This window comes from Copadichromis virginalis, linkage group LG17 (assembly GCF_057382275.1).
Source record: "Copadichromis virginalis isolate Kocher_CV1m ecotype Utaka linkage group LG17, C_Virginalis_male_GT1.1, whole genome shotgun sequence".
NCBI lineage: Eukaryota > Metazoa > Chordata > Actinopteri > Cichliformes > Cichlidae > Copadichromis > Copadichromis virginalis.
In genome coordinates this window covers 826,220-841,845 of record NC_140634.1, presented here as the reverse complement: position 1 = coordinate 841,845, position 15,626 = coordinate 826,220, and the positions used below count along the sequence as shown (strand labels likewise).

The 15,626-nt window shown below is 44.9% G+C and overlaps 1 protein-coding gene across 1 annotated transcript; it reads right to left on the bottom strand.

The window, feature by feature from the left end:
• Positions 1-10,806: 10,806 nt before the first annotated feature.
• LOC146688684 (uncharacterized) lies at positions 10,807-15,202 on the bottom strand. The gene has a single exon (XM_085436155.1). The coding sequence runs from the start codon at positions 14,224-14,226 to the stop codon at positions 12,022-12,024; it is 2,205 nt and encodes a 734-aa protein (XP_085292281.1). The 5' UTR covers positions 14,227-15,202; the 3' UTR covers positions 10,807-12,021.
• Between the last annotated feature and the right edge of the window lie 424 nt (positions 15,203-15,626).

Below are 15,626 nucleotides of genomic sequence, written 5' to 3'. Positions count from 1 at the left end.
AAAGACTTGATATTTCACCCCAAATATAAAATTTAACACGCATATTATATAGAGATTGAAAATGTGACGTCATTCATGGGTAAAACCGCAAAGGATTCTGGGAACTCGTGGCAAGAGGTACTAGCGCACGCAGGCTTTCAATTAAAATCAGTCACACAGCGATAAAAAGAAACACAAAAATGTCAAGAAGCTGTTGTATTATTAACTGCAATAGCCGGTCGCATGACAGCCACGGGAAGCCGACGGGTAAAGAGATCGGTTGTTATCGGATTACGTCGTTGAAGAGAAATTGTTCGAGCCATGTTTCCGAAGTAACAAAGACGCGACGGATGGTCTGGATTGCAGCCATTCAAAGATCAAATATAACGTCCCAGAACCCTCCAGTTCACATGTTAGGCTGCTCCAAGCATTTACACGAAGGTCAGTCTGCTGTTGTAGTTAATGCGTCATTTTCATTACATAATTAGTGATATAGGTTACAAGCAAGTCTGGCGCTGAACAGAAATGGTCGCGCTATGCTCCTTTATTTATTGTGCATAAATAGTGAATTGTCCTGACACAATATTGCGTTTCGCTTCTGTTATTATGGTACATTAACAAAAACATATACTTTTATTCACAGGATAAAACAGGTTTTTTGTATCACTAATTGCCCAGTACGATTACAGCATACAATATTATTGTCACTGCTACATTTCTGTGATGCTACCAGAAATGATTTCCACTACTAATTAATTACCGTTGAGCTCAAAGGTCCTATTAATAAACGGTTAACGAATGTGTATTTATGAAGACGATTTGTGAGACTGGTAAACTTATGATACGTACGATGGTCTTTCGTTCTACACGGTGCATTTCAAGGTCCTGCACCCATCCGTCGGTAAACTGTACCTGGGCTTGTTGCAGTGACCTGAAGTTACTAAACTTCATGAGTGTGTGCACTCACTCCAAGAACCGTATGATTATAAATATGCATATAAATATGCTAAGATGAGATAGCTGACTTCATCTAACTAGCAAATGTTGTCCAGGCTACGTTGGTGATGCAGTTTTTTTTAATGTGTATGATATTTTTGTCATGCGATTTTAAAGCTGGTCCTACAACCGCATCCAAGAATAACATGCAGCTTATCTCAGAACTGTCGGTGAAAATTATTCTTGGAGCTAGGTTTAATTGAGCTGCATTTTAAAGAGGTGCAATTTCACAATTTGTGTATATTTTCTAAGTTCACTATTTTGTCATGTGTTGAGAAAAACACAGATTTTAAAATTACATGGTCTAATATTTACATTTAGCATAACTGCAACATTCTTTTTTCGTTTTTTTTTTTTTAAAGACTCGAAAGGACTTGAAATTCAAAGTTTCAGACTTGTGACTTGACTTGGACTTTTACACCAGTGACTTGAGACTCGACTGACTTGCCTGACATTACTTGAGACTTGACTTGAGACTTGAGGATAAAGACTTGAGACTTACTTGAGACTTGCAAAACAATGACTTGGTCCCACCTCTGCCAAAAGGCCACTGCTTCCACTCGAAGCATTTTACAATAGTTACAGGTCAGAGTATCTGTTAAGATTTTAAGAATAATAAATATGTCTTAAAATGTTTCCAATAATGAAACATTTCAATATAATGTAGACAAAAACGAAAAATAAAAAGATAGTTACGGATCAGGACTCCCGATCCTTACTGCGCATGTGCAAAGTCGGACCGTACAAATCGGGTCTACCCGATCCGTACCGTGCATGTGCAGGGGTTTTCTTCTTCTTCTGTTTTGTTTAATGGCAGTTTACTAGTGATAGAATTTCCGGCTCTTTCGGTTGTTAGGCCCTAAAAAAATGCACCCTTTAAAGGCTCTAAGGGACCAAAACGGCCACGCCCCAAAAAGTGCAATAAAAATATTATATATTCATATTTTTTTCCACTTTAAATTGGTCAGTCTTTTAAAACTACTTCTCCCTGAAATATTCATATAAATTTTTAATTATATTTTCGTTGTTTTAACCCTCTAAATCACAGTTTTATTACATGAGCGCACTGTTTTTTTAGCCCCAAAAAACAAAGAAACTAAATATTTTCCATAAAAAACATTTGAAGTAATATTCGTTTGTTATTATAATTAGGCCTTTAGATGGACCAAAGATTGGCACCAACATTCATTCTGATCAATTACTATTTTTTCTAGGAGCACAGTAAATGTAATATAATGGTGATCATGTTTTCACTTTTTGATTATGTTAACTGCTTATTAGCACTTATTATTTACTTATTGCTTATTACCACTAAATACTATTACCTTGTTGTGTTCTAAAATAAAAAATATATGAAAATAAAAATACAAGATCACTTTGAACCACAAAACATTTATTTTTAGAACTTTAGAACAATGAACATATACTGTTTGGAATGGGGAAAGGTATGAGAGATATGAGAAAGAGATAAAGAGTGAGAGATGGGGGCTGGGGGGGGGGCAGTCCTGCTCAGGTGGAGCAGTTGCTGCAGATGGTCAGGCTGTGGTCCTTGCATGTGGCCTTCCCACATTTGCAGCAGGTGGTAACGACCCTCCTTTTTCCTGCGCAAAGGTCACATCGCTTCCTCACCTTAGATTTGATGGCTGCAGAGGGGCCTGGAGAGGGACCTGCAGCAGCAGCAGCAGCACCCTGCGCATTTTTCACAAATGGGAAGAGCGGGGAAGTCGCTCTCTCTTGGCAATATGCGGTTGAACTAAGGTTTCTCCAACCTCCTCGATGTAGAGCCTCCTTCTGTAAGCTTTGGTTTGCTGCCAGGCTGGGTCAACCGCGGTCCACAGGACGTAACCATTATAGAGCGAAATGTCGATCAGGTGGTGGAAAAGGGCTAACGGCCACCGCCTCGTTCGCCTTCTACAGGTGTAGGTGGCAACAGCCTAATAAAAAAACAAAACACACACACACACAAAAAACATTAAACCTACGTATATTTTACACAAGAATATATGAGCAAGAATGAATAAATTCGTGCGCAACTGATGCGTAATGACACCTACCTGATCGAGTTTGTCCACACCTCCCTTAGATTTGTTATAATCCTTTATTATGTGGGGCTTTCTCTTCGGGTCGTCGCATACTCCTGGAGTGCGGTGTTTGGAGCTCAACAGGAGGACATTTCTGCCGCAGCGGGGGACGTATGACACGGCCGTGTGCGTTGTAGTGAAAGCAAAGACGGAAAACACTCCTCTCCCCCTTGTCTGCAGCAGTTGTGGCGGAAGCTCGGGCTTGTTCTTCCTAATGGTGCCAACCAGGGTATTTTTTCGCCTGAGCAGCTCCTCTGACAGAGGGAAGGAAGTAAAAAAATTGTCACACGTGACGCTGTGTCCCTGGAGCCCCTCTGTCAGCTCCAGAACCACTCGCATCCCCTGGTTGATCTCGCTCCCACCGACTGCTTTGCCCGTGTAGAGCTGCAGTCTCCAGGCATAAGACGTCTCTACGTCGCAGACCGCCCATACCTTCAGACCATACTTTGCTGGCTTTTTGGGCACATACTGCCTGAAGGCACACCTCCCTTTGAAAGGAATAAGTTGTTCATCCACACAAATTTCCCTGTTTGGGCAGAACATCATCTGGAGGCGATGGGTCCACATATCCCAGATTTTGCGAAATGGACCCAGTTTGTCATCACGGTGTCTTGGTCTCGGAAGTTTGTCATCGAATCGGAGAGCGCTGCTGATGTAGCGAAGCCTTTTCTCGGACATGGTAGCCCGAAACCCACCCGGCCGGATTTCTCACTCCAGAGACTGAGTGTTGATTCGTTTCGGGAACGGTAAACACCAGCCAGAATTAGTAGCCCCACATACGCATGCAGTTCATCGCTGTCCACATCTTTCCAGTCAGCGATAGTACGTCTCCCCTGGATATTGGTCATTGAGACGATATGCAGGATAATTTCATCGGTGACAAAAAGAGAAAAACTGGATTGTGGGTCACTGATCCCGGCGGTGGCATGAAAAGTAGGTCCGGTGTGTCCCGTGGCCGCTGGAACGTAGCGGAGCGTCTCAGCGTTTGTCGGAGAACACTTTGTTCCATTTTTGGAAATCCACCCTGCTGATTCTTCCTCCATCTCTCCGCTCTCATTTTCAGACTCTGATCCATATGAGTCGGAACCGGACTCCAGCTCCTCCGTTTCCTCCTCCGAAGAAATCTCCGCGTCATCCCCCGAATCCTCGGTGGATGATGAGGCGCTATCCTCGCACTCAGGGTCCAGGATCATTTGCAACGCTTCCTCCGTGTTGTACCGTCTTGCCATTGTGAAAAAGACTACTCCCGCGCTACTGCTCATTCTTATAACCACGGCTTTAGTGCAGCTGCATAAACAACCTGAGCTTGCAGACAAAACAAGTCTAATTTGGCTTTGGTATTAGTTTTATATTTGATTTGTTTGCATTGCAGTGTGGACTTCAAAAGGAGAAAAAACGTTTGAAATTAGACACACACTCTTTGATTCTGAGGTTAGACACACACTCCTTTATTTTATTTTAAGACACACCCACATTGATAGTGACCCAAACTCATCATTTGAGCATAAAGACACTGTGGTAAATGTGGGATTTTCCAGCTGTAAATGTTGTATTTTCCAGCAGGTGTCAAATGTGAAACAAGGGCGCCACCTGGTGGACAAATAAAAAAGAATTACAATTCTAAGACCCCTGCTTCAAAGTCACAGTGAAAGTGAAAAGATGACATTTAACTTGATGGTAATGATTGGGCAGTGAAAAATAGCGTTTATAATGGGTTTCAATGGGGCACAAATGGGCCACTAGGGCCTTAAGAGGATGTGCATTATTAGCTTAGCCACTGAAGCTAATTTAAGGAAGTCAGACTTAAATTTTGAAATAAAATTATACCAAACTTTTTTTTTGTAAAATTTGGCTATATTCCATTCAACACAGTGCAAATGGCTTGTAACCGGAAAAAGAAAGCCACAAAAAGTCCCCAGGGCCTTTTTATTTATATATGTTTATATATAATATATGCGGTGGCCCCTACAGACAAAGCACGTACAAACTCCAAAAAGGACGTAAAAATTCCAAAACACATTTCTAGCGTTAACTGAACTTCCAAAACAGAGCTACCTAGACACTTAAATTACACAATTGAAAGCATATGTGTTTGTGTATTTATACACAAGCACTCATATATATTCAAATAATTCAAAAACATTTTCATTTACCTGTTACTACTGAAGGATATAAAAAAAACAACAACAGCAATAGAATAATATTAAACACAAAGTGAACCCGTCTTCCTTCATTAAATAGGTTCTTTTAGATGTTAAGGAGGAATTGACTTAACCAGGCTGGCGGAGAATGAAGACAACCGGACACCTGCGGCAGATGGGGAATCAGTGAACTTTTATTGAGACAGAGACAACCTCTCAACACAGCTCACATCAGGAGATTCCCAAGATTTGCTGTGAGGATGGGTATATATTCTCTAAAACTTACAGGAGGGGGTTTGTGAGGAAAGTGCTGCATTAGCAGAAAAACAACTCCATAAAAGGAAATCGGCCTTGGGTGTTCTAGTCTCTTCGCTTGCAGATATCTTGCACCTGCAGGATGAGGCGATCGCTTCTTATCGCTCTCAAGGCCAAAGTCGTGAGCACATTTTTATTACACAGTTGCACAGTAACTTTAAAGCTGAACAATATTTAAAGCTGAATAATGTTTGATCAGATTATATTTTCTTCAAATCCCCCTTTTGACCCATCTTAAATGGGTCAACACACAAAAATAAGTAACATTCAAAGGAACACAGAGACGTGTCGAAGCCTGGCTCGAAAAACTCCTCGGGTCTTATCATTTGTCGTTATCTGTCATTGCAGATGAGGAGAAAAGAGTCCAGGCACCACCCTGCCCAGGGGTCGGCTGCAAGCAGTCTCGGTTCCCGACGAAAGCAGTAACAGCTGTCCTGCACCCAAGGATACAACGAGTCAGTGCAACCAGGGTAGTGACACAAAATTAACAGTTCCTGTAACCCAGCAACCAAAAAGCATAAGTAATGATAAAAATGTGGAGAGTACAGAGTATACTATAATAATGAGAGATATAAACGTGAAAATGTGAAAGAATAAATCAACCGTAAAATAAACCCAGAACGGTAACTGCTAAGGACATTCAAAAGTGAATATGGTAAAACGTGAGGAAGGGGTGTGGAAAAAAACAATTTATATCCAGTGGTGGGAGTACACATTCGCTCAGGCTTAAGTCCGGAGACCCTGAGAACATCGCTTAACCCTCACAACCCGACCAGACACAGTTCAACCAGATATATCCTTCAAGAGGAAGTGGGTGAGGGAAACAATTAATAACAAGCCTAATACAAAACACCACAGAGAAACAACCATTCTAGAAGCATTTAAACAAGAGAAAGACGATAATGTTCGTCACCCTCACGATCAGAGTTTTCATCATCCGTTGGCGAGGAGGTGGGAAGTTGACTAGCCAATAAAGGCATCTGCCGGGCGAGATCCTTATCCTCAGGAGTGAGAGCTGTAACAATCAGTCTCTGGAAGAGGGATCGAATGCATGGAATACAACAGCAACCGCAGGTGACTAGGATAGCAACAAAAACTGAGATGGAAACTAGGATGGAAGCTACAAGGGCCTTATATTTGCCAAACATGTTAAGCCAAGAGTCCCACATGGCAGTATCAACGCCCGAGTGTTCCTTCATTTTAACAGTAAGAGCTGTGAGACCAGTAATAGCTTTAGTGAGGGAACCATCAGGAGCTGTGTTATTGGGGATATAGGTACAGCACTCCTGACCAAAAAGGCTGCAGACTCCGCCTCTTTCTGCGAGGAGAAAATCCGTTGCGACCCTGTTTTGGAAAGCCATTAGGGAAGTGGCAGATAACTGTGCATGCACAGCTTCAAAACCATCTCGAGTGTAATTAGCCAGCAGTTGCACATTAAAGTGAATGTAGTTAATTCTGTCTACATTCGCATTTATTTCAACCATCCAAAGTATCGAGGCCCATCCTGCTTTAACCTGGTCTCGCAGTTTATATTCATCGGGGACCCCACGGGGTATACCTACAGCATCAATATAGGTTGGATTATGAGCTGAACCTGGGATTAGAGAACGTTTAGAGCGGCGTTCAGAGGAGGATGGGAGGCCAACTTCGTGTACTTCTATAGAGAGATCTACTGGAGTGACTAAAACAGGTAAAATAAGAGTTATGAGAGCGCAAAGACCTGACGCATCCCGAGGGAAACCATCATATAACTTGTTATTGCCACACCACCACCACAAATCAGCCCTAGCCGTAGGTCGGCTCGTTTCTTTCTAAATGGATCGGGCGTGGGCAAAACTGGAGAGGAAGTGGTGGGCAAGACCCTAGGGGCTACATTTGTCAGATTGGGACTGTCAGAAGGGGGCGAAGCTTTTGAACTTGAAGGTGTCAGAAGTGTCGGGGGCCCTTCACAGATCAGGATTATGCCAATGGGAATGAGACCCAGGGCCAGGAAGCAAACAAAGACGCAACATCTTTGCCTGCCTGTCATTTCAGGGGGAAAGGGCCAAGACATGTTTACTTAGCTTGGATGTCTTCTAATAGAGGATGATGGGGCACAGAAAGGTGGTCCAGTTCCCCCCACCTCGCCAAGGGCGTGTTCTAGGAGTTAAAGAGCAACAAAAAGTATCAGTGACACAACTTTAAATGAGCTTTCAGCGGTTAAAACTATTGCAATGTAAAATGTAAATCTTAAAAACTCAAGCCAATATAAAAGCAAAGTCATAAAAGATGTTAAAAATAGAAAAATAAAAATGTTTAGTTCAGTATGAAGAACACCCCCTTTTGTAACCAGCCGGCTTGTAGGTTGAGTTTTGGCTCCCTCAAGTGGTTGGTGATGCTGTTGCAGCTCCTTCTGACAGGTCCTTCTGCACCTCTCTCAAGGTTCTTCCTGGTTCGGTGGCAGCAGCGCACTGTGTGTAATGAAACCAGGTGTCACCTTTCCCTTCGAGCCTGACAGCGTGGGAGGTCCGCTCTGTTATGCGGTAAGGGCCTGTCCAGCGAGGCTCAGCCCACTTTCTCTTTGTGACTTTCAGGAGGACGTAGTCCATTCCAGGTGTAGCCGCCTCTTTCAGCTCTTGCTGGTTTCTTTCAGCGACCTGTGAGGAATACTGGGCAACAAAACTGCGGAGCATGTTATAATATGTCCTCGGATCGAGGTCTGAATCAGCTTCATCCGACATTAACAGGCGAGAGGAGGGGCCAGGAAAAGGCCTGCCATGCTCCAACTCAAATGGAGTGTAACCAGAGGTTTGATTTACTGAGCATCTTATGGACATTAATGCAAGAGGCAATGCCTTAACCCAATCTAATTTGGTCTGTGCACAGATTTTAGCCAATTTAGTTTTTAGAGTTTGATTCATCCTTTCCACTTTCCCCTGGGATTGGGGGTGGTAAACTGAGCCAAACTTATGTTTCAAACCTAATGCGGCTTCAACCCTCTGCAGATCGTGGTTCCTGAAATGTGAACCATTGTCCGACCTTATGACCTCGGGAAACCCATGCTGTGGTATATAATGATTAATCAGACACTTCACCACAGTTCTACTGTTTTCACTTGCTGTCGGCCAGGCTTCTGGCCAACCTGAAAATGCATCCACAGCCACCAGCAGGTACCTGTAACTACCTACTCTGTCCACCATGTCTGTGTAATCAATGATTATTTCTTTCCCTGGGCAAAGTGGGATGGGGAAGTACCCTGCTATTGGCTTGAAGGCGGGCTTGATTCCAAATTGGTTGCACTCCTTACAGGTTTTAACCATGTATTTTGTCATGTCTTTTAGATAAGGGTGCCACCAGGCGGCTAAGTTCCTCATCATTTGTGCAGGTCCCACATGCCCCACTCCATGTGCCTCTTCCATTGCTGTCTGTCTGACCCCTGGCGGTAGAATGGGCCTTCCATCTGGGCCACGCCAAACATCTGTGTTTGTGGCCCCTCTTGTTACCCATAATGATTTTTCCTGGGGGCTGGCTTTGTCCTGTAACTCTCTGATTGTGGCTAGGCCTAGTTGTATGGGTGGTCTTTCTGGAGGGGGTGTGGCTTCTGGGTCTATTACCATAATCAGGGAGGGTAAGTAACCAGCTGTCTGCTTAGCTACTAAGTCGGCCTGTTTGTTACCTAATGCCACTAAGTCCAATCCGGCACTGTGTCCTTTGCATTTTACCACTGCCACCTTAACAGGTAACAACAGTGCTTCCGCTAATTCCCTCATTTCTATCTCATGTTTAATAGGCTTTCCGCTGGCTGTCAAAAAACCAGCTCTTAGCCACTGCTTGAGCTCCACATGCACTGCTCCCACAGCATAAGCTGAATCACTGTATATATTCACTTTCTGTCCCTTTCCCATCCTTAAGGCTTCAATCACCGCTCTCAGTTCAGCTCTCTGTGCAGACTGTTGTCCTGTCAACTGCTCTGCTTTCACTGTTTTCCATCTCATGTCTGTCTGTTCCACTATTGCCCATGCAGCCTTCAACGTTCCACTTTCAGTTCTGAAACAACATCCATCTGTGAACCAATCTTTTTCTGCATCCATTAGAGGTTCTGCCTGCAAATCTGGCCTGATTTTCTCCTGTACCTGCACAACCTCTTCACACATATGTGGTTCCCCTGATCCCATGTGATCAGCCATGTTTATGCCTTCATGTGAGTAGGTGATGTGTGGTGCTTCCAAAATGGTACTGAGGCGTCTCTGCCTGAGTGAAGTGAGTGTGAAGGCCTGTGAGGAGACGTAGGCCACCACACTGTGTGATGTCAAAATTTTTAGTGGGTGGTTCATCACTATGTGTGCTGTTTTCTGAATGATTTTTGCAAGTCCAGAAACGTGTTGTGTGCACGGTGGGTGGCGTTTTTCAGTGTTGTCAAGCATTACGCTTACATATGTCAACACTTTTCTCTCTCCCCCTTTTTTCTGGAACAGGATACCATTGATATGGGTTCCAGTTCCAGAAACATCAAGATGAAAAGGCAAAGCATAATCTGGCACAGCAAGGTCAGAGGCGACAGAAAGCTGTTGTTTTAACTTTATAAACGCCTGTTCTGTTTCTGTAGTCCATGAGAGGGGAGCAGAGAGGTTTCTCATGCCTTGTTCATTTACCAAAACGCGCAAAGGGGAAGTAAGGCCAACATAGTCTGGGACATAGGTCCTGCTGTAACCAGTCAGGCCCAAAAATGACAACATGTCTTTTACAGTTAGAGGTTTTGGATGGTGCAAAATGGAGTTCCTGTGTTCTGGGGACAAGGAAATACCGGACTGTGAGACCATGCGGCCTAGAAAAGAAACCTGTTTTCTTGCAATCTGTAGTTTGTTTTTGCTCACTTTAAAACCTGTGTTGGCCAGGTGGTGAAGTACCACTCTGGTGGCCTCCAAACAGATGTCAGCCGTGGGGGCAGACAGCAAAAGGTCATCCACATATTGTATTAACATACAGTCAGATGGTAGTGGGCTGGTTTGTAAAAGTTCTTTCAAACACTGATTAAACAGTCCTGGGGAGAGGGCAAATCCCTGTGGTAAGCGAGTGTAACGCCATTGTCGGCCTCTAAATGTAAATGAGAAAATGTCACGCAGTGACTCACGAAGTGGGAGGCAGAAAAAGGCATTAGCCAAGTCAATGCAGGTGAACCAGGCATGAGATGGTGGGAGGTTGGTCAAGGCAACATAAGGATTAGGCACAGGCAAAGTAGGAGTGCCAAGTAAGGCATTAATCCTTCTCAAATCATGTGCCATTCTGAACTTCCCCGTGCCTTTTTTCTCAACGGGTAGGATGGGCGTGTTCCACTTAGAGCAGGAGGGCTCCAAGACACCGGCAGTGACCAAACCAGAAATTGTTTCTGCAATCCCAGCCTCAGCCTCCGGTCTGTGTGGGTACTGAGGCTGCCACAAAGGGGTAGCAGATGACAGTTGAAAAGAGACTGGCTCCACATCAACTAAACCTACATCTGTGGGTCCAAGGGACCACAAACAATCTGGAAGAGAGTCGAGTAAAGGCGCAGCATCACAGTGGTCTGTGTGTTCTCTTCCATGTGACCCGCTGACCACTCCATGTTGCAGTGTTGAGGAATTAAAGCAATCATTTAAAATTTGGTATGTCTTGGTAGATGGAGAAAACAAAACCTGTGGGAGTTTTGTAGGTGTCCAGTCAGTGGCCGCAAGGGAACGTTTAACCATTCCACCCAGCTCCTTAGCCTGGTGTCCAGGATGTAAGGCCAGTGACACATGGGGAGCTGCCTCATCAGACATCATGTACCACTGTAATTGATCTGTTGTAAAAGTAACCGCTGCTGCCACTCCCTCCGGTGCCGCAAAAATGCACGACATGTTCAGAGACCAAGCCCGCCCCTCACACTGCTTTTGGAACATGTGCTGGTACCAGGTGGTGTCATGCCTGTCATAAAACAGTGTAACATGAGGTGGGTCAGGGGGAGGGACATAAGGATGTAGGAGTGAGAGCCACGGCCGCCATTGCTGAAAAGCAGTCCAAACTCCTGGTTCAGCAGGTGTTTCAACTTCCAATAATGCCCAGTAGATGTCAGCAGAGTCCGCCAAACAGGAGGAGGGTTGCAGCAGAAACTGACCACCTCCCTCTGGCCCATCAGAGCAGGGAAGTACAACCCCAGTAGGGAGAGTCACAGTTAGGCCTTGTGAAGAGCAGAGTATTGTGGCTCCTAATTTAATCAACAAGTCTCTTCCCAGTAAATTCACAGGCGCCTGTTTTGAACAAACATAGCTGTGTAACAAGGTCTGATCTCCAACCGTTGTGGGGAGGGGCACGGTGTAAGGCAGAGTTTTAGGTTCCCCAGATATGCCCACCACTGTAATCACTCTGTCAGTAAGTCTTTCACGAGCAACATCCTTAATGGTGGAGTACGTAGCTCCAGTGTCCACTAAAAAGCTGCTTCTTCTTCTATCTACAGTTATGGACAGCATAGGGTCCGCCGTTGTCCCTTCACCGTCCTGGGCAGTCTGTGGGGTGTCCTATAGCTGGGGACCACCCTCGTAGTACTCCCACCCCATCACAGGCATCTGTGGGGCCGGGGGCACTCCAACAGCACCACGAGGTCCACCTCTGTGGCCAGGATGCTGATAGGGCCCACCACGGGCTCCCCTGCCTCTTCCAGCAGCCGGGTTCAAAGGGCACGCTTTAGCCCAGTGTCCAGGTTGTCCACACCGGAAACAAACATACGTCTGGCCTCCCCTACCACCTCCCATCTGACCCCTTCCCCTGAAACCACCTCTGTTTCCTCCAAATGGGGAACCTCTCTGCCCATAAGGGGCCGGGGAGTGATAAGCACCATACTGGGGGGGCTGTGGATCAGTTGGCCATGGGTTCGGATACAAATCAGGGGCAACTGGACCAGGAGGGGGAGCCGCAGCGGCCACAAGCTGCTTTTTAGGCTTGTCACCTTTTCCACCCAGGTCGTTTTTAGCTTTCTGCAGCTGAACCTTCAACAGTTGCAACTGTAAATCTTCGACGCTCTCCGCTTTATCATCAGACTTAATCTGCACTTTGTTAAGATTAAAAATCAAATGTTTCTTCCAGATTGCAAAGTCACAGTCCTGCAAATCAGGATTATCCTCCATTTTCTGGCTTACTGACTCCGGAATGCCCCTCAGCACCGCCCTTCTAAACCACATGCTCTGTGAACAAGTCCTACTGGGGTGATGACCTGTATGGTTCACCCAGTCTTCAACAGCCTGATTTAGATAATGGGTGGGATTTTGCTTTCCCTCCCATTTAAATTTCTGTAAGGTGCCTTGATTTTTGGGTGGGAATTGTTTGCGCAGGGCCGGTCCAATAAACCTCAAGGCCTGCATTAGTGGCACCTCGTTCTCATGCATGGTAGTACCCGCATTTTGTTCCAGGTCCGCTGCCTGAGATCGGGATGTGCACCTAGTTATAATAGCTCTAAAATCTCCCAGTGCGAGGTCCTGTCCAGCTGTGTATTTATCCAAACCAGCCAACCAGGCATTCCCACCCTCCGTTATGTCAGGGAGTTTGTCCACTAGGGCCTGGACATCTCCGAATGAATAAGGTTGATACACTGGTCTACGTTGCGCTTTAGTCTGGACCAGGGGAAATATGCCTGGAGGCTGAGGCACAGGGCCCTTAGATCTAGTCTGATATCCTAAACTGGGAGGGGTAGAGGGGGGTGTATTGTTAAGGTCACTGAGTTCATCATCAGTATCCTCAGTTTCTTCCCCGCCTGGTGGGGTAGCAGTGTCAGCAAAAACGTGGGCTAAACTCATCTGTGTTTCCGGATCCTGACGGCCCACCAAAGACATGGTAACTGTGACATTTGGTGAAGTGCCAGGCTCAGTTTTTGCAGTAGCGGTCAGATCTCCTTTAACAGCGACAGGAGTGCTGGCAAAGGGGTTGGACCGGGAAAGAGGGGCTGACGCAACACGATTATTCACCTGGACCACTGACCTATGTTCATTTAAGCAGCTGCGTAATGCTGCTTCTTGATCAGTTAATTGTTGTTCAGTGGGTTCCTGTCTGTTCATTCGAACCGCAAATGGCGCGCTCGCAGGGGGGTCAGTTAGGTCCTCAGATCCGGTTCCAAAACAATGGGACATAGAAGAGGGGGCTCTACTACTAGCTGAGGATGTCGCCGACAGAGAGGAGCTTCCTGGGCAAAAATGCTTGGTATCTATGGGAGTTGGAGCTACGGGCGGTTCTTCTCCAATAGTCATTATTCCACCAGAGATATTAAGTACCGGATATATGCCTGCTGGGGGAGGAGTTGAGGCAGAATAGGGAGGTGGCTGAGACCTATTTTTCTTCATGTGTGGTTTTGCAGTTTCCCATAAACACACCCAGTGATTAAATTTAGCTTTGCGGCCTGCGTGCTTATCTGCTTCCTTTCTGTGTCTCACCCCGCTCATCACACCTGCACCTGCTGCTGCTGAGTTGGCTTCTTCCTCTTTCTCTTTTGCCTGCATAGCCTTATTCTGCCAAATTATTCCCCAGTTACCACTACTCCCCTCGTCCTTTCCCTTTTCTTTCATTAACCTTTCAGCTGTTTTCCTCAATGACTCTTTCTGCTTTTTTGCTTCTTTAGGCTGGTGTGTGGAGTTGATGACTGTCTCAACACATGTTAATTGTTCTCCCAATGTGCTAAGAATAACACCGGGACCCCAACCATCATCATTAGTTTCTCGATCTAATTCTCCATCCATTTTACTGTCAATGGAGGAGTGTTCTTTTATTGATTTTAAAGGAGAATTTGGGCCAGCTGGGTTTCTGCCTCTGTTAGGCACTAACAGCTGGGGCGCTGCTTTAAAGGTGAGTCAGCACTGAAATATCCCTTCAGGTGTTACCAAGCTTCTACCAAACCGGAGTCTGGCGGGTAACCTTGCCTAGAGCTTCCTGATAGGGGTGCTAGTTGGTTGTCACCTTGTTCACACGTCTCATTCACACTTCATACATTACCTGCAGTCACTCATTACCCTCCTTATGTATGTAATAAATGTGTAAAAAAATTCTATGTGTGGTGTATTATTTTAACCAAAAGAGGAACCTAGTTCCTTTAATTGTGTAATCTGTGAACAACGGAGAACCAAACTGTCCTGCCCAGTGTTCCACAGCAAGCATTCAGCGTGTATTTATGTGTGTCCAATATCAAACAGAACATCAAAACATTTAAAACACTAAAATCATCGGGGTTTTAAGAAGAGATCCGTTTTCTCCTATTGATCAAAGGGACCCCTCCTTTGGACTCCAACCAGTACTTCTCCTTTTTAAGTTTTAGAGGATCTTTTCTAATAAAGTCCTCTGGGCCTTCCTAACCCTTCTGTAGTTTAGAGAATATTACTAAAAAATATTCTCAAGGCCTTTAACCTTTTAATTTGTTTAGAAAGGCGTTACTAATAAACCCTTTCAAGGTCCCAGACCTGCACTGAGGTATGTATCCGACACCGGAGAGCAACCCGTCGGCTGCAACCGTGGTCAGACCTCAGTTCACTCTTATCTTTATTCACTTATTCACTTATTTCTTATTCACTTATCTCTTATTCACTTATTTCTTATTCACTTGTCTGATTCTCAACAAGCCTTAAGTAAGCCAGACAATTTTGGTTATGAATTACTAGGAGTTTGGACACTAAGTATTTTTATAATGTTCAATATAGCAGAAATAAAAGGTCTGCTTACCTTGTTTTTGTGTGCACACAGCTTTTGTCCAAACTCCGTTCACTCAGACCACGGCCGAAGTCCTCCCATCCGTTCCAGTTGACCTGGAGCGGATCCTGTTCGTGACGCCAATTGAAGGATATAAAAAAAACAACAACAGCAATAGAATAATATTAAACACAAAGTGAACCCGTCTTCCTTCATTAAATAGGTTCTTTTAGATGTTAAGGAGGAATTGACTTAACCAGGCTGGCGGAGAATGAAGACAACCGGACACCTGCGGCAGATGGGGAATCAGTGAACTTTTATTGAGACAGAGACAACCTCTCAACACAGCTCACATCAGGAGATTCCCAAGATTTGCTGTGAGGATGGGTATATATTCTCTAAAACTTACAGGAGGGGGTTTGTGAGGAAAGTGCTGCATTAGCAGAAAAACAACTCCATA

What these genes read in the sequence shown, in the direction of transcription:
- LOC146688684 (XM_085436155.1), bottom strand. Translation starts at nt 14,226, where the DNA reads ATGGATGGAGAATTAGATCGAGAAACTAATGATGATGGTTGGGGTCCC.